This window comes from Dermacentor andersoni, chromosome 1 (assembly GCF_023375885.2).
Source record: "Dermacentor andersoni chromosome 1, qqDerAnde1_hic_scaffold, whole genome shotgun sequence".
NCBI classification, from domain to species: Eukaryota; Metazoa; Arthropoda; class Arachnida; order Ixodida; family Ixodidae; genus Dermacentor; species Dermacentor andersoni.
Window position 1 is genome coordinate 264,822,903 of NC_092814.1, and position 16,387 is coordinate 264,839,289.

General features: G+C 41.8%; 1 protein-coding gene across 6 annotated transcripts in view; it reads right to left on the minus strand.

Moving 5' to 3' along the window:
* The window catches only part of Nak (Numb-associated kinase), a 122,110-nt gene extending 105,723 nt beyond the window's left edge, over nt 1–16,387 (minus strand). For 3 of the 6 annotated variants that reach the window (XM_050196334.3, XM_050196333.3, XM_050196332.3), the window contains exons 1-3: nt 15,594–16,323; nt 9,932–10,050; nt 6,054–6,159 (exon numbers count right to left, since the gene is read on the minus strand). In XM_050196334.3, coding sequence (XP_050052291.1) covers nt 6,054–6,159; nt 9,932–10,050; nt 15,594–15,720 — 352 coding nt within the window. In that variant the 5' untranslated portion in view covers nt 15,721–16,323. Of the gene's footprint in view, nt 1–6,053; nt 6,160–9,931; nt 10,051–15,593 lie in introns of all 6 variants that reach the window. The other 3 variants (XM_050196335.3, XM_055063086.2, XM_055063085.2) reach the window with 2 other exon arrangements.

A 16,387-nucleotide genomic window follows, 5' to 3' on the forward strand; every position in this document is an offset into this window, starting at 1 on the left:
ATGTTATCCATGTTAGAAAGACACTGCCCAGCGAAGTTGTCATCATGATTCTTATTACTCTGGTGAGTTGTTCTATTCAAATATGGCCACTTGATCAATGCATAAAAGAAAAAGTTAGGCGCCCATTTCGTATGAAAAAGTTCGCTGCTACTTTCTCCACTCTCTGAAACAGGCCCCCATAAAACGAATTGCCCATGGCTGCTAACATGACGGCGCATCATGTAGAGTATTAACATACTTAATTCACAAATACCATAGTAGCAATCACCTGAAAGAAAAGTTTTGTGGTTAAAATCGAGAGCCAATCAGTTTCAAGCGATGAAATGCTTCATGGTGGCCCTCAGTAGACATTGAATATATGGCACGCCCCTCACGCAACGGTAGCAACCGGCTGTCGTTATGGTGAAGCACGCATTGTTCGCAAAACTGATCAGTTCACTACAACTTCAAATTGAAACCATGAAGCAGTTTTTTACAGAGCCAATTACAATGCTTAAGTATACTCGAGGTACTGCAGCTCAGCTTAGGGTGCCTAGAAAAGGAAAATTCAAGCACCTTCTGCCTCACCATGTCTCGATCCAGTGTTTAATTATACAAAGGGAGAACTATTCGCTTCGTCAGTACATAAAAAAAACCTCGCAAACCTTCATAAAGAAGACACCACAAGCCTCACATATTTCACTTGATTTTTGACCCTCCTCCGGGGAATTATATCTTCAATATGACCCATACTACTTATGAATGACATTTCGGCTTCTTTCTGACTGCAGCCATACGGTCCAAAAGATATATTTCACTAAAAATTTCGGGCCGAGCAGCCTGTGTCAGTTCGCCAAACAGATTCATCAGGTATATTACTCAAGCAATAGACACCAATAAATTGCTCAAGTGAGTTGAACGTGTAGTGCGGAAAAGGGAATATATATTGGTGCATTCCTTTTCGTATTCTGCAAATAGCTTTAAGCCTTCATTAGCTTTAAGTCAAATTACGGGCACCTAAAATAAACACGTGAATAACCCCCTAATTTTGAGAAGCAGTTAAAGAAGCAAGTGGTGCTTGTAGAATCTAAACAGTGTTAAGTCCCTGTGTTACTGCCGAGTGTTTATGTGAAGAAATGCAAAAGATCCATATTATACCATAAACTACTCGTCGTGAGCAAACCTTTTTTAGAGGATTAAAATCAAGGTAACTGTTGTAGAAGTCATATATAGCTGCATTTGTGACATACTTTTTGCACCATGGCAGGTATGGTATCATAACTGGATTCTTATATGCTACGTTTTTGCAGTTGTCGATTTGTGCATGAAAAACCTGAAAACCTGCAATGGGCTGGTCTGCGCTCCTTTGGCTGGCACTGCAGCATTCCCTTTGGCAACAGCATTGTCGTCTAAGAAATAAGCTCTTTGAATAAATTTTCGCGAACAAAGACTTTGAAAAAGTATATTTTAGACGACCGCCATAAGTATACAAGCGGAGGGATCGAGAGCGAACAAATGAAAGCAGTGCAGAAGACTCCCGGACACCGCCCTAACTGCAGCAGACAGGAGTGAGTCCGTGCCCTGACGTCACGCGAGCAGTGCTCGCAGCGCCCCTGTAGTTCGTTCTCTGGGTTAATTGGGAGCTTCAAGCAGAAGGGCCTCTTCCAAGTGTCAACAGTACACTTGTCACTTGAAATGTGCAGTGTTAACTTGGCCAGAAGTAGTCCTGCAATCTTCCAAATGGCCCTTCTGCAGGGAGCATTGCTACAGAAAATGAGCACCAGTTAGTGAGCTAGCATGTGGTGCAGCAAACTTATTGCACAACCACTTGCACCAATCTAATTAGCAGTGCATTCGTTTAACCTTGCCTGAAGAGGTGCGATGTTAAGTACATTAAAAATGACTGGCTTCCTCGGCACCTCTCTTCGTCATGCTAGCTTTGCTAAAGTGGCACATGCATATGATATTCCAGTATTACATTTAGTTCTTCACTGAATGTTACACCAATCATTTTACGCCTTGCATTAGTGGATGAGAAGCCAAACTCTCCATGTGCACCTAGTTGCACATAGCGCTTTGTTTTATTACCTGCATACCTATCTAGAATACTCAGTCACCTGGACTTCCTGCTGCAAACAACATTACAGGTTTTCAGAACAAATTCTTGCTCACAATATAGTGTCGATCGCATTGTTTTCCAATGCCTTTCATTCAAATAACAACTTATTTAGTATTCCATATCTCTACCCAACTTTTCACAAATATCCTTATCTAACCTAGCCTACCAAAAAGTAAAACACCAGTTTGATATAGTATGTAATGCCCACAGAGAGTCGGTAAAATTTACCTTGCAGAAGGCAGCAAACACTAAATGATGGCACAGGATTAAGGAGCACTAAACAGCATATTAAGTTCAGCAATACACAGAAAATATTGCTATCTACCTTGCTGTAGCAGAGTGCTACAAAAGGGTCTTTTTGAAATCCTAGAAGAGTAAACTTTGCAGCTAAAAAAAATTGACATGTGAAGACTGTTGACATGTTTCACATTGGGGCAGTCTCCCAGATGTGTAGCTCGCCCCATCTCAGACTCTTCTAAAAGAACATGGCTACTGATGGTTTTGCACCAGTCTTTACGGAAAATATTTTTGTTGAAAAAAAGTTTCTCATCACATGACATACTTTGCTGATGCAGATGGAACATGGTGCCAGAAGAAAATTATTCTAAAGGTTATCTGGCGTGTAGCTCTTCGCAACCTTGCCTCTAGAACCCTTAGACAGCTTTTTCAACATGTAGTGGTGTTTATAGGCAATTTTATTAGGGAAACATTAATTGAGAGTCGTAAATGTTTCCAAAACCTACCAAATTGACCATTTCTTACTGGTAAAACTACTACTGATTTAAACTGAATTGACTATTTCTCGTTATCACTTAGGGAGAGCCGTGGAAAAAAGCTGCACGAGCAGCTTGGTGAACCTGTCAACCCCTACAGTGTGCGGACGCATTCAGCAGTAGTACATACGTGGTGAAAATTGAACAAAAAATGATCTGCCTATTCGCAAGAATGACACAAACTTTAACATGAATGACAGCACTGAAGGTATTTTAAACATATAGCAAAGTAACCAGTCAAATTAAAAAAATGCACTGCAGTATCAATAGATCTGCAATGGAGGAAATAATATTGCACATTAAATGCTAATATGACAAATAGTGAAAGCTGTCCTAGAACTGTACTTGAGTAATGTGTCTGGGGCACTTGGCATGGAATGACTTTACACAAGGAACCAACTCGCCCAGCTTTCAGTAAATGCACACTAATGTGTAATGGCACCACTGCTGGCCCTACGAGACATAAGAGTCATCAACTTTGAAGCTTGTAGTAGAAACTGCTCTTTCACCATACTGTGCAAGATTCAGAAATGTTTTTACCTTCACTGTGAAAGTATGGTAAACAAGAAGATAATACAAGAGACACCAGTCTTTCGGGAGTCCTGTTGTTTCAACATGAGAACTTTCTCACAATAATAACTGCAGTTTTCTCTTCCAGGGTTAGAAGGTTCACATAAATCAAGAATAGATACATGTTCCAGCTGTCTTTCTAGCAGAAATAATCACAGTGAATGTTGCAAAGCCCAATTCATTTTAGTTTGGACATACTCATTTACTACATGTTCAGACATGTTTTGGTGAGTATACCAATACACATTTCACTTTATTAAAAAGCTTATAATGTCCAATGCTGCCTCTACTGTGCTCAGTAGGTAAATGCACTGTCTATCACTAAATCATTAGCTTGATTACAACAAGCAAATCAGATATCTTAAAGACAAAGGTTACGGCGCTACACAGACGAGGACGAAGTGAGACTCAAACGATACATACGGGCGCCAACTTCCAACTGTTTATTCACCAGAACCCACGTAAGGTTATACAAGAAACTTAAGTGAAAACTAATCACAGTAGAGATAAGCAAGGGTGATAGGAGTTAACACTGCTCGTAGGTTAGTGATCTGCAGTGAATTATCATGGCAGGTACATATGAGCACGCATGCATTACAGGCATAATTTGAGAATCCAACCAAATATGGCAGCTGCACGTTCTAATCGCAGCAACGATTGCAGGCTATCATTCATGAATTACATTTCTTAGTCACTTAATGGTAGTGGCGGCATGCTAAAGCACTTATTCCTGCTCTTTTTATGAAGAAAACCTCGATTATCTCCATTTTAGTGCGGTTTCTTGCTTTCCTTAGAAAGATCATTTTGTCAAGGTGTGGCACACAGCCACAGCCCTTGCAGTGTTCTGCCAAGTGGCCGCCGATGTTGCTGTCGACTGCCAACCGGCGCCCCCTCGTCCGATCATTGAAGCATCGTCCCATCTGTGCAATATAGACCTTGCCAAACTTCAGAGGAATATTGTAAACGACATCGCTAACACAATCGGTGTGGCTTGTGACCTGCTTCTTGGAGCATGTAGCCGGCAGCTTATTCACAATCAAAGCACAAATTTTGGCCAATCTGCATGGGGCAGAAAACAATGTGCGCATCGTATCTGGCTGCGACCTTCTTTATATTGTGGGACAGCTTATGTATGTACGGAATTATGTGTGAAATTATGTGAATTACGGAATTAGATTTAACTAACACCTTCTTGACAGAGTCTGGTGGATGAGATTTCACCTGGGAATTGCCCACAGAATAACTCAATTCAATTTCTGGACCTTAAACTTAGCTTCAAGAAGCCCTACCTGTGTTGGATGTATAACCCAAGGACTAAGAAAAGCCTTCTACCATTTGACAGCGCACATTCTAAGCTGATCAAGAGGGTAATAGCTCATGCATGCCTCAATTTGGCATTAATGAAGTCATGCGAGCACAATCTTGTTACAGGTTTTAGTAATCAGATTAGCCGATTCGAAGGCGCTCGATTTCCTCTCTCCGTTATTACGTGTGTGTGTGAAAGCCTCTTGCAGAAGGTAAAACACGAGAAAAAAGTGCTTCCTGGGTTTTTATTTCAGACTATGTGCAGTCACTGGGCAGCTGCATTTAAACACACTGTAGTGGTACACTCTGGTATCTGAGCATGAATCACAGCAGTGTCACAAACACTGGAGAATGTGGAAACAAATTCATGCTCTACTTAATTCGGCTAGTTCAGTTCATGACTTATATGGCACGACTACTTCACAAAAAATAAAAACTTATTTTCAAAGCATTCTAAGAGTTGCTTGGTGCCATTTTGATGTCATTTGCTTTTGCTGGCTACAATGGCCAAGGTATACAGCAGTTTGTTAAAGGGAAATGAAATTGTGGAGGAACAGTTTTCAATACTTAGCTCCTCTGAACAAACCTTTCTTATGAAAACCACAGTGAGCCAGTTTTAAGATTGGCATTGGTGACATTTGTAGTGCACACAGCTTCGTGTGGATGTCTGCGTATTCCACCTAGAACAGGACCTAGTGACAGCTCGGCTGTCACTGATCTGTTGTTCTATCCCCTGGGAGGTCCAGTGGATCCAGCTGCTCTTTGCTGAATGCTAATCTGAGTAGCAGTGCCATGCATTCTGCAAGTGTGTGGCCATACTACAACAGGCCGTTCTCACGGTTTAGATGAGCATGGCCGGAAGAACGAGGATATAATTCTCAAGAAAGTCTGCCCAGTAGACCTTCCGGGCTGGAGCGATGGATGAGTGATAGTGCAGCCATCGCTCCATCCCGCTGAAGATGCAAAGGAGAGGAGCAGGGATGGTATAATAGGCAAACACATACACAAAGGTGACAGGGCCCGCTACAATCCCCATTTTACTGACAGTGTAGGATTAAGCAGAAAAATGCATTTGCTCACAATTTTCTGGCAATTTTCACATAAGGATGGCAGGTTTGCAAATTGAAACAGTGATGCTGTTTCATAAAAAAAAAAAAAAAAAAAATCCCCAAAACTGGCAAGAAACACTTTCATTAGCTCGTACAATACTGATGATTTGTTTATTGCTGAGAAAAGAGTAGGAGTGCCGTATTCCTCGTTCAAGCTAAGCTGTGGTAAAAGATGCATTTCACAATAAACAGACTGACCTTTGTAGTAGTGCATGAGCATGAGGACCTCATAGACGCCACCACCAACATGGTTGATAACAGAATCCACAAAGCCAATTATGTTCTTGTGGCCGCTCAGATTACTCTGTAAGATAAGCAAACAAGCAATTATAGCATTGATTGATTGATTGACTGAGTTTGACATTCCAAAGCAACACAGGGGCTATGATACACTTGTGTGGAGCCCGAATCGATGTCATCGGACCGGAATCCTTAATGTTCAGTGTCCTTAAATCTAAGTAAACAAGCATTCTTGCATTGAGCCCACATTGGAATAAGGCAACCACAGCCAGACATTGAACCCTCAACTTAAAGCTCAGCAGCAGCAGCAGTACATACGCCACAGCCTTAGAGGCAACCTAACGGAAAACACAAATTACCAGAAAAAAAAATTAGAGAAACTGCCTACAATATATTTGGAGTGTTTAACCCTTTGGGTGCCAGATGTTTTTCAGAAGAGTAATAAATTCAATTTGACCAATTAACTCATTACAAGGCTTTAAATTCAAATGCTATTTACTGATGATATATCTATGAACATTTTACATAATTGTTAATATGAAAATTTAATAAAAAATTACAATGTATGCTAATCGATGATATAATTAGATAATTAGTGTTCGTCAGGCAGCATGGCCTCTCTGTCGTCATTGTCCCTTGAAAGCACCTTGTGATGAACATCAAAGTGTTCTGAATGGGAGCTCACAAGAGGTTCTTGAATTGCTACATCGTTCAAAAAATGAGTAGGCTTTTTCTACGCGACTGCCATGTCAGAAAATGAGACAAGCAACACGAATAGATAAGGTTTGTTGCACGATTTGTCGTATAAAAACAAAACCTACCATAAAATTTTAGTTTAACAAACTTCTGAGAAGATTGCGCAACCAGTCTGTGGATGTTTCCAATTGAAAAACTGTCTCAAGCAAGGCCAGGAGTGTACATCGGCGGTCAGATGATTATACCCAAGCACGGCACATAAAGGTTAAGCCAGATAAAAATGCGAGTTCAACCACTAAGTCAACAGGGCGTCAAACAAACAAGCAAAGGGATGAGACATGAGATGAACTCCTCTCATTAAAGGGACCCTGAAACGGTTTTGATGATTTTGTACTAACGTAGCGAGTCGTTAGAGTAGGTCCCTCTGATCATTACTTGATGCATCTAAGTGCTCCGCTTAATGCGTGTAATTTATTATAAGGTTTTAAAAATTTACATCGCTGCTGATTACAGCACACCACTCGGGTGAATTTTCAGCCACCCCTAACCATTTGACGTAAATTGCCCTAATGACACTAGTATGGCAAGCTATCCGACTGGCTGCCCAGGGTGCATCATCAATATTTTTCCCAACTTAATGATGAACAAATGTTGTGTGTAATAGTTGTATTGTTAGTTAATTTGTTTCTATAAAAATAAAGTAACAGAAAGAGAATGCACATGGGCAATTTCTCACTGCACTTCCAGCACAAAGCAAGTGTCTTCTGCTTGTGTTACAAATGCTCCATGTTGACAAGAGCTCCGTGGTCAGCGTTAGTCTCAATATTTCTTTTCCCAAGCGCCATGGCTCGCCCTTGTTACGTTGTGGGTGGCAAACGTAGCAACTGGCATTATGTCAAGCTGCGACATTGCGTCCATCTGCAAGGCAGCAGACGAGTGGAGTGGCTGCAGCGCATCGGACTGTCACTATCCGATCAGAGCCAGGATTTGCACGTTTGCAGCAGTCACTCACTTTACGCCGAAGGATTACTACCACAATAGTGTTTTGTGTGTCCGGTATTCTGGTAAACGCAAGCACAAGCAGACTGGGCCTGGCCGCTTCACCGTGAAGTTTTACGGTATGAATAGGGGCACAAACGTGAACAGCCTGCATGGTGCAGCCACCTGGTGGCACAGAGCTCAACCAAACACTGTAGCAGTAACCAAGTGTATTCTACTTTGGGCCGCTGGTGTAAATTTTCCGCAGGAGCGTAATCACTAATTGTGAACACGTTTTTGTAAATGTTTAAAATGTATTAAATTTGGTTAGAGCAATATTAGCTCTTTGTTTGGCTGGTTAAGCTCTGCTCCACCAGGTGGCTGGGCCATGCAGACCAATCAGGCCCCTCACTTACGTCTATACCAAGGCTCCTTCATCAGTTTGAGTTTATGCCTCCACTCATCCGTCAAAATGCCCATCTCGCCTGAGGTTACCGGAATACCGGACACGCTCGCCGCTGAGACAGAAGTGCTCGCAACACATGTTGCGTCGATAGCTCTTGCTTGGTATCGACTGTCAGGCAGCTGGCAGAGAGCTGGAAAGGCTTCGTTCACTTGCTCCTAGTCAACCGGAAGTAGACGACATGACATGCCATCATGACGCAGTGAAGGCGGAGCTTAGCCTTGATCACTTGGCGAACGAGTTGAGGAGAAAATGCATGGCTAAGGAGGAGTGTGACTTGTAATCATCTGTAGCTCTCTTAATATGAGACGTTTCACACAAATTGTGGTGCGATTTATTAACTGTAGCTGTACCCTACGCGTCTACAAAATTTGTCCGAACCGCTTCAGGGCCCCTTTAACATTTGAAATTTCACAAGCAAGGCACATCCACAGATCAGATATGTTTTACGCAAACCATATAGCAAACCATCCTCTACAGCATGCTTTTATCTATGTAGCCCCATGGTATCTTCAAGTTAACTTTATAATTTTTATGTTACCTCAACATCTGAACTTAGGCCCCATTTCAGGCACCTTCTATGCATCTTTCCAAATGGGAACTATCAAAGCAATGGATGTTTGCAACAGGCAGTTTTGAGCACTGTTGCTGATTCAATAATAAAAAACATGTTCAGTCGAGAGAGTCAACAGTTTCACGTAAATAGCACCAGCAACATGGCCCCTAATACACGTACCATGTATGACAGGCTTTCAAGGTTTGACCATTTCTTAGCTATTCAGGTGCAATAATGTTCTAATTTAGGTACCATCTAACCCTACTGATTCTAATTGGAATCATGCAATCAAATTCACAAAGTCATAAGGTCTCCAGTGTCCGGTTGGTATTTTTCATCTGACTCTGGATGACTTCACACCAGAGGAGTAATTTTTTTTTTCCAGCCATGCACTCATAATCAAGGCCTGAAAGGTTAAAGTGCTTAAGTTATGGATGCTCTTCAAGCCAGTACACAAAGAATCTAACATGCGGGGCTTAAAAACAAAATAAAGTAAAAATAATCAAAATCTGTAATAAGTATAGCCACAGTCTAAAGACAAACAAGTAGCAGTACAGCGCTGCCACGTCCAATATTTTGGAGTACATTCAAAGTCCAAGTAACAGCACTCATATGGTTGTAAGAAAATGTATGGTTCACAGACAACAGATTTGCGCCAATTAATACGCCAATTTTGAGTAAAGCGGTGAGGTGCTAATGGCAAAGTGTTTTGTACTGCAGTTGAAGGGGTACACAAGCGCCAAGCTTTGCAAAACTTTAGACTAATCAGCCACCTTAGCATTGTAAACAATTTAACAAGAGTGCACTAATGATGCTCACTGTGTCTGTTAACATCAACGAAGTTTCACAAAAATGAAAGGACCCTTTCAAACATGGCATTGACATAGCCTTTCTTGTATGCATAAAGCTTCACTACTTCACATATAAATAGTCCATTTACTTACTGTAATTCCTCAAAATACCAACTACTCTACCACTGACAAATAAGTGCTGCTGCATATATGTCGCATGCGTACCGAAATACTGTGCATGGCAGCGCTATTGTATGGCTACATTAGACATTATGTTGATAATGTAACAACATACATCCACCAGATGGAACTGTTGAACAAGCACAAAAGCATGTTTCCCATGCGAACTTACTGCAATCTGTATTTCACGTTTGCAGACATTCAGGCCATGTTCCTCATTGACAAACATACGTTTTAATGCATACCGCACATTGTTAGATCCTTTCACCAGAAAAACGATGGCAAAGCCTCCTGAAAAGAAAAAAGGGGGGGGGGGGAGAAAAACAATTCCCTAACCTTGTAAACTGAACATGGAACAAAATTGCTTACACATCACTTTAAGTTTAGAAAAGTGATCTGCAGTAACAAGTCAACATTACTCCCAGCATTATGCCCGCATTTGGTACTGAACAAGTGGAGCATGCAAGCCCACTTCCACGCAATTACTGGCACTATGAAATGCTCTGCCATATTTATGTTGCAGGCTTGTGCCATGCATATGAGCAGTTGAATACAACTATTCACAGTATCCAGATGAACATTTTAATGTGTAAGCATTGTTAGGGTACTTCACACACTTTCTGGGGGCCAAGTATCTATGTATGTAACCATTTTCCTGCCTTCCTGGGTCACTGGGTAGTCCATGGTTGAATGGGTAGCGCATTGGGCTGTTGTGCTGAGGGAACGGGGTTTGAAAGCAACTGTTGGAATTACTTGGGCCAGTGAGTATGTCGCAATGTGTATGCATGTGCCACTCTTCACAAACCTCTCATGATGACATGAGCCACTGTAGATGCGGGACTGGGTAGGTACTGCTGTTCGAAGAAAATCTTTGATGCCAGCTTGGAGCACTGGGCATGTGCCAATGTGTGCCGGTCTCCAATGAACCAATTTGATGCCAACTGAGTTTACCGAGTATATGCAGTTCTTCAATGAGTGTCTTTGGCACAAATTTGGATAACTAGCTTACGCCAAATGTGCCACTCTAAAATGACGAAAAATATCCCTTACGTTTCTTCACATGCCGAGTGGAATCAAACCGACAATGCAAGGATTCCTCAAGGAGAGCAGCCCGACGCTTTAGCAGGCTGCACCACAGAGGCACTGGGTATGTGCCATTTTTCAATAAGAGACTTTCATGCCAATGCATTAGCGGGCTGCACCATGAATACACTATTGTGTATTCCACAAGATATGCCACAATATGCCACTCTTCAGTGAACCTCTTGCTAACTTGGCTCACTGAGTACGTGCCACATGAGGGAACAATTCTCGGTGTTCGCAAGCACTGGCACACCATGCTTCTCGGCAGCAGCACCAGATGGTGCAGTGTGTCCAGAAATAAGCGCAAGAGAGGAGCCTGGTTACGGCATGATGCGTTTCTAAGCGTTCAGAAGCCCCGGCGCGCCATGCATTTTGAAGGCCATGTGCACGCTTCATGGCAGCGATACACACCTTATACAGAACTTGTTTAAATGGTGGCAATATGTTTTGTAGCTATATTGATTCAATGGTAAAGACATTACTATTGAGTCATTGTGAGATGGGTTCTAGTGACTTCTTAAAATTAAAAGTCTCACTGGGCATTCGTCTAAAGTTCTATTCCCTGTAGTCCAATTTATGATAATTCCATATTAGTTTTCAAGTGTTTAATAAAAAGCTCTAATAAAAAGCACCTCCTAGTAGTTTTCTACATATGCTCACTCCTTTTTCTTTCATTCAATAATCAAAACTTAAACCCTTTTAGAGATAAAACATTGAAATATGTTGATTATGGAACAAATGAACTCCAAAAAGCATACACTAATTGTTAAAAGAAAAAGGAAATTAACATCGTGGAAATTATTTATACAGGTTCAGTAACAAGATCACAAAACATCTTCTAACACTCAACAACACAAAACATTCTCTCTCCAGAAAACCAAAAAGTATCTACTATAGTCTACTATGATAGCGGCAAAGATGGAGACAATATAAATACAGAATGTGGTGGATGTGCAGACTTATGCCATGTCTCGGAGCTGTAAAAAACTTTGCCATACATCAGCAACAGAATGCAAGAAGGCAAGACAACTGTTACGCATAAAGCCACATTTTGGCAAGTTCTGCACCTCAGCATTTCATCTAGCCCCCAAGTCAGATGAGAAACCTAACTGATTGATAACACAATGGTAAATGTTCGGCTACATAAGATTAATGACATGTAAACTTTCAACAGAATGAATAGGAAAAACAATCCTTAAGGTAGGTGCAGAGAAATCAGTGTAGAGGCTACTGTACACATCCCTGGGCCATGATTTAAAACATCCTACATGTCGCAGCCTTGATAAGCACATCCCAAGACATCCTCCCATTTTAAAACTGTATTTTCCAAAATAATGGCAAAAAAAAAACGGCATCATACATAAGTGGCGTAAATATGTAAGCAATGTTTCTCGCCAAATAGATTTAAAAAAGTGCTGAATGTTGACCAACAACGTAGTGCCAGTAAGTAGAAAAGTGCACCTCCTTTCTGCAAAATTATATCACAATGTAAAACCTACACATACAATGTCAGCTCATTGGTATCTTTAAAACACAGACGTCTTCATCGAATAGCACATGATGTTGAACAGCCTCTGTGTTGTATTTTGGTTTGCCTTTTCTTGGTCAGGTGGGTATGTGCCACTGGATGTTCCAGCCTACAAAGCATTAAATTTGGCCAACAAAGTAGTCCCAGTGAGCGTACCTTTGTTCTGCATAATAAAACAATACATCACACACCAAACCTACACACATAATATCAGCTCACACATATCTTTAAACAACACAGACATCTTAGTGGAATAGTGCATAATATTCACTGGCTTCCTTGATTTTCCTAAATTCCTTATATTTGGATTACCCCATTCTTGGTCCATTGGATATCTGCAACTGTGGCAAAGGGTACAGAATCCTTAACAGGTTCAGATATGTGTCGTTCACATGCAATATTATATGTCCTTTGAAGTCTGCCTTTATGAATAAAAAGACCAAATGAGAAATGATAAACAGAAGACATTGAAAAATAGCTATAGTATAGTATGTTGGCTGAATAAACAACTTCCTATGCCTTAACTGACATTTCATGCACATGCTAAGTGCTATTATAACTTGTTGAGAGAGGTAAAGTAGCCCAACAGCTTTTTAAATTTACAGTAAGTTTAGTGTTAAAAAAAGTCATTTCAGGGTCCACCACATGGCATTAGAGTGCAATTGCTTGTGTTTCGTATAGGTTGGTATTCACATTTTGTGCAATCATTTTGAAACTAAATATTGTCCATCCATAATAAAAACTTAAGTCAATAGTTATCTTTTCGTGCCTACGGTAACTTTTATAAATATGTTTTGCACACATGGATACAAATTTCAATACAAGAATTCAGAATATTTTGACCCTTCAAACACTACAATTCTCAGACAAATGTCCCAGATTCTTGCTGATACCTCTTATAAGCGTACACTATAACAAAACAAGTTTTTCCACCATAACCAGTGCAAAAACTTTACATATGAAAGGTGCACACACACACTTACACGCACACACACAGCAAAAACAAACTACTTTGATCTAGGACACCACATAAAAAAAAACTTATTGCAGTGTCAAAATTTGAACATTTTGGAATGGGTTCACATTATTATTACTACATAATGTTTAACAATGTTAGTTTTAATAATGATTGAAAAGTGAAGACCTGGACTAAGTCACTAATTCTTGGTTCAGACAATTTAGCTTTTTGACATCCTGCAGCTCTAACCACAAGCATAATATATTTTACCCAACCAGAGGTTACGAGCAAAAACAATTTCCTCCTTTCCAGGGGTCCTAAATAACCCTCCAATTGCAGCACTTCACAATTTCCCCTGGTTGTAGAATTCCTGCCCCTTGACAAGAGTGTGAAAAACCACACTTTAGGCATTGTGTTTACTGCAACTTGTATAGGATAGGTGCACATGGCATAAGAAATGGGTAACTGTACAGCATTGTGAGAGTGTCCTTCAATGTCTCATCTGGATCATGATAATAGCAGCTCTGTTTCATTGTAAGCATAGTTCACCTGTCTAGTTTTATCTTAATTTTTCATGCACACAACAACAAGTCATATCAAATAATTAAGAATATGACAAAAAAACACTAACTCATTCTCAAAGCACTCTTGCAACAAAAATATCAGTGCCTCCTTCCAGCTACTTAAAGGAGTAAAAGGTGAATTTAAACTTGATACTAACTTCCAGAAAAGTATATGAAGTTGATTGAAAATGACATTCAACAAGAGCTTTATGTCATATTAGCAATGTCGTATACAGAAACATACCAGGTTTCAGCAAAAATTCACAGGACAAGAACGTATAAATTTTGGTGCCTTTTATAGAATAAATTTTAGGAATGATAGTAAAAGAAAAATTTGCATATGCGAGCTCTGCACCGTGTGCTCAAGCCAGAAAGACAGCACTAGCACCAGTACTATACAAGGCCAACTTGCAACTAAAATGACATGCTAGCCGAAATTCACAAAATTCAAAAAGTTTAACCGAAGTTACTCTTGTGTGCCTTACAACACAATTTTTTTAAAAATAACAATGGTGGCACATCGTCATTTCTATAACACACTGGCAGCACGCTTTCGAATACATAACTGTCAATGCAAGAACCCTGAAACGTTACAACAAAACCTTTCAAGTACTTCCTGGATGCAACTCTCACGAAATGCTAATAATTGTGGAGGCATAATTCTTACAGAGGCAAGATAAACCCTCTCTACAGCACTTTCTATGCGCACCGAAAACGGCACATATAAGAAAATGTGCCTAAGCATGGCTGCCAGCGTTATACATGCAGATTTTCTCGCAATGATTGTATACGCGATAGGGATTTTAATGCAGGGGCTTTTCTGTGTATCAAAGAAAGGACGTCAAATTAAAAGAAAAAGGGCGTTCATGGGCCGGCCGCACGAGCACTGCGGCAGCGCGAGACATTCTTTAGACGAATTTTTTTTTTTCTACTGCAATTTCCCTCAGGGTCTGAGGGGAGGAGTATTAACTCTACAGCACTTTTCGTTGACCCCGTTTTCGCCGTGTGCGCGCGGTCTCATTGTGACACACCGCATCCTCATTGGAAATTCAAGGCTCATGCCTGGGACACAGCGCCACTTGCAAACTTCTTATTTCTCAAAGCAGACACAAACGCAGTGACAATGTATCCGGTCACCCTACTCGTACTCGCATCCACATGTGTGACTAATCTCGGAAGAGGCGTTGCATCTCCCATTCACATTTCACCCGCGGTAACCTCGCACGGATGTCAACTAACGATGTCATACGAGATGCACGAAATAAAGAGCACAAGTGCTCGTGTGTGACATCCTGCACAGCCGATTTAATACATAAAGCAGTCTCGGAAGGCAACGAGTTGCGTTTTCTGCATCGAAGCAATTCAGGTGCGCGTTGGGGCTCAAGCATCGGCAGGCATTGCTCACAGCAAGCTGCGACGTGTGACAGCAGTGTGAGGTTCAATCGATCAGCGGAAGCGCAGAAGTAAGAATATTCTCCCAAGCTGCCACCTGTCAGGAAAGCACACGCTTTCTTCCCGTTCGGGTCCGTTTCGCGTTTGCGCCTCGGTGTCGCAATGACTTTCGCATTTGCTACTTGCCGGGAACAAAACAGATGTTTAAACAAACGTCTCATTGAGCAAACAAACGTCTAATTGAGCACAGGGCTGACGCAAGATAAGGCAAGAAAATGGAAGTGGGCGGAGGAAAGTAGTCATGACTCACCTTCAGCAATCACGTCTTCAACTGTGACGGTGTGCCTTCCCACGGTGAAAACTTTTCCGACAAAGTTGTTGGCTTCCCTAGCTGCGCCCTGGTCAATCCTCTCGAAACGCGAGAAGAGCTTCTTCATCTCGAAATCAAGCAGGCGCGACGTTCCCGTCTAGAACGGCGCCGAGACTTGCCCTAAGTTGCTAAAACATAAGCCTCTTGTCACTGCACACGCGAGGAAAAAGACCGCTCAGCGCGGCTACGAGGTCCGCGAGCTGGTATAGCTGCGACAGCAGCTCACACTGGGGCCGCAGTGCTCTAGATAAGGCATCTCAGGGGAGCATGATCCAACTGGGGGCGTCGCGGCGCGCGACGTAGCAGCGCCAGCTCTTTACCTGACATTCGGTCAAGTTCTCGACGCGGGCGACCATTCGGTTCTCGAGGAAACCGACGTAGCGTTGCCTACTGCAAAGCGTCGCTGTCGCTCTAAGCCTAAAGTCCCATCAAAATCAGCCAGAGTCAGCGGCCTGCTGCCCCCTGCCAATCTCCAGTTACGTCTCCGTTCGACACGGCGGCGGCACGCTCCGCCGGGTCATGTCTCATGGTTACGAGCAGGAGCGAGATTCGAGATGCCCTGCGGTTATTTTTGTGTTGCGTCGCGGAGCGCAATGTGATGCTCTACGGCCTCGGAATAACTTGTTTATGTTTGTAATTCAAGTGGAAATAGTAATCATGGCGGCGCCGATCGCCGGGAGCGGAAGCCGCACTAGGACACACTTCCTGCTGTCTGCCATCGCACTGGATTATGA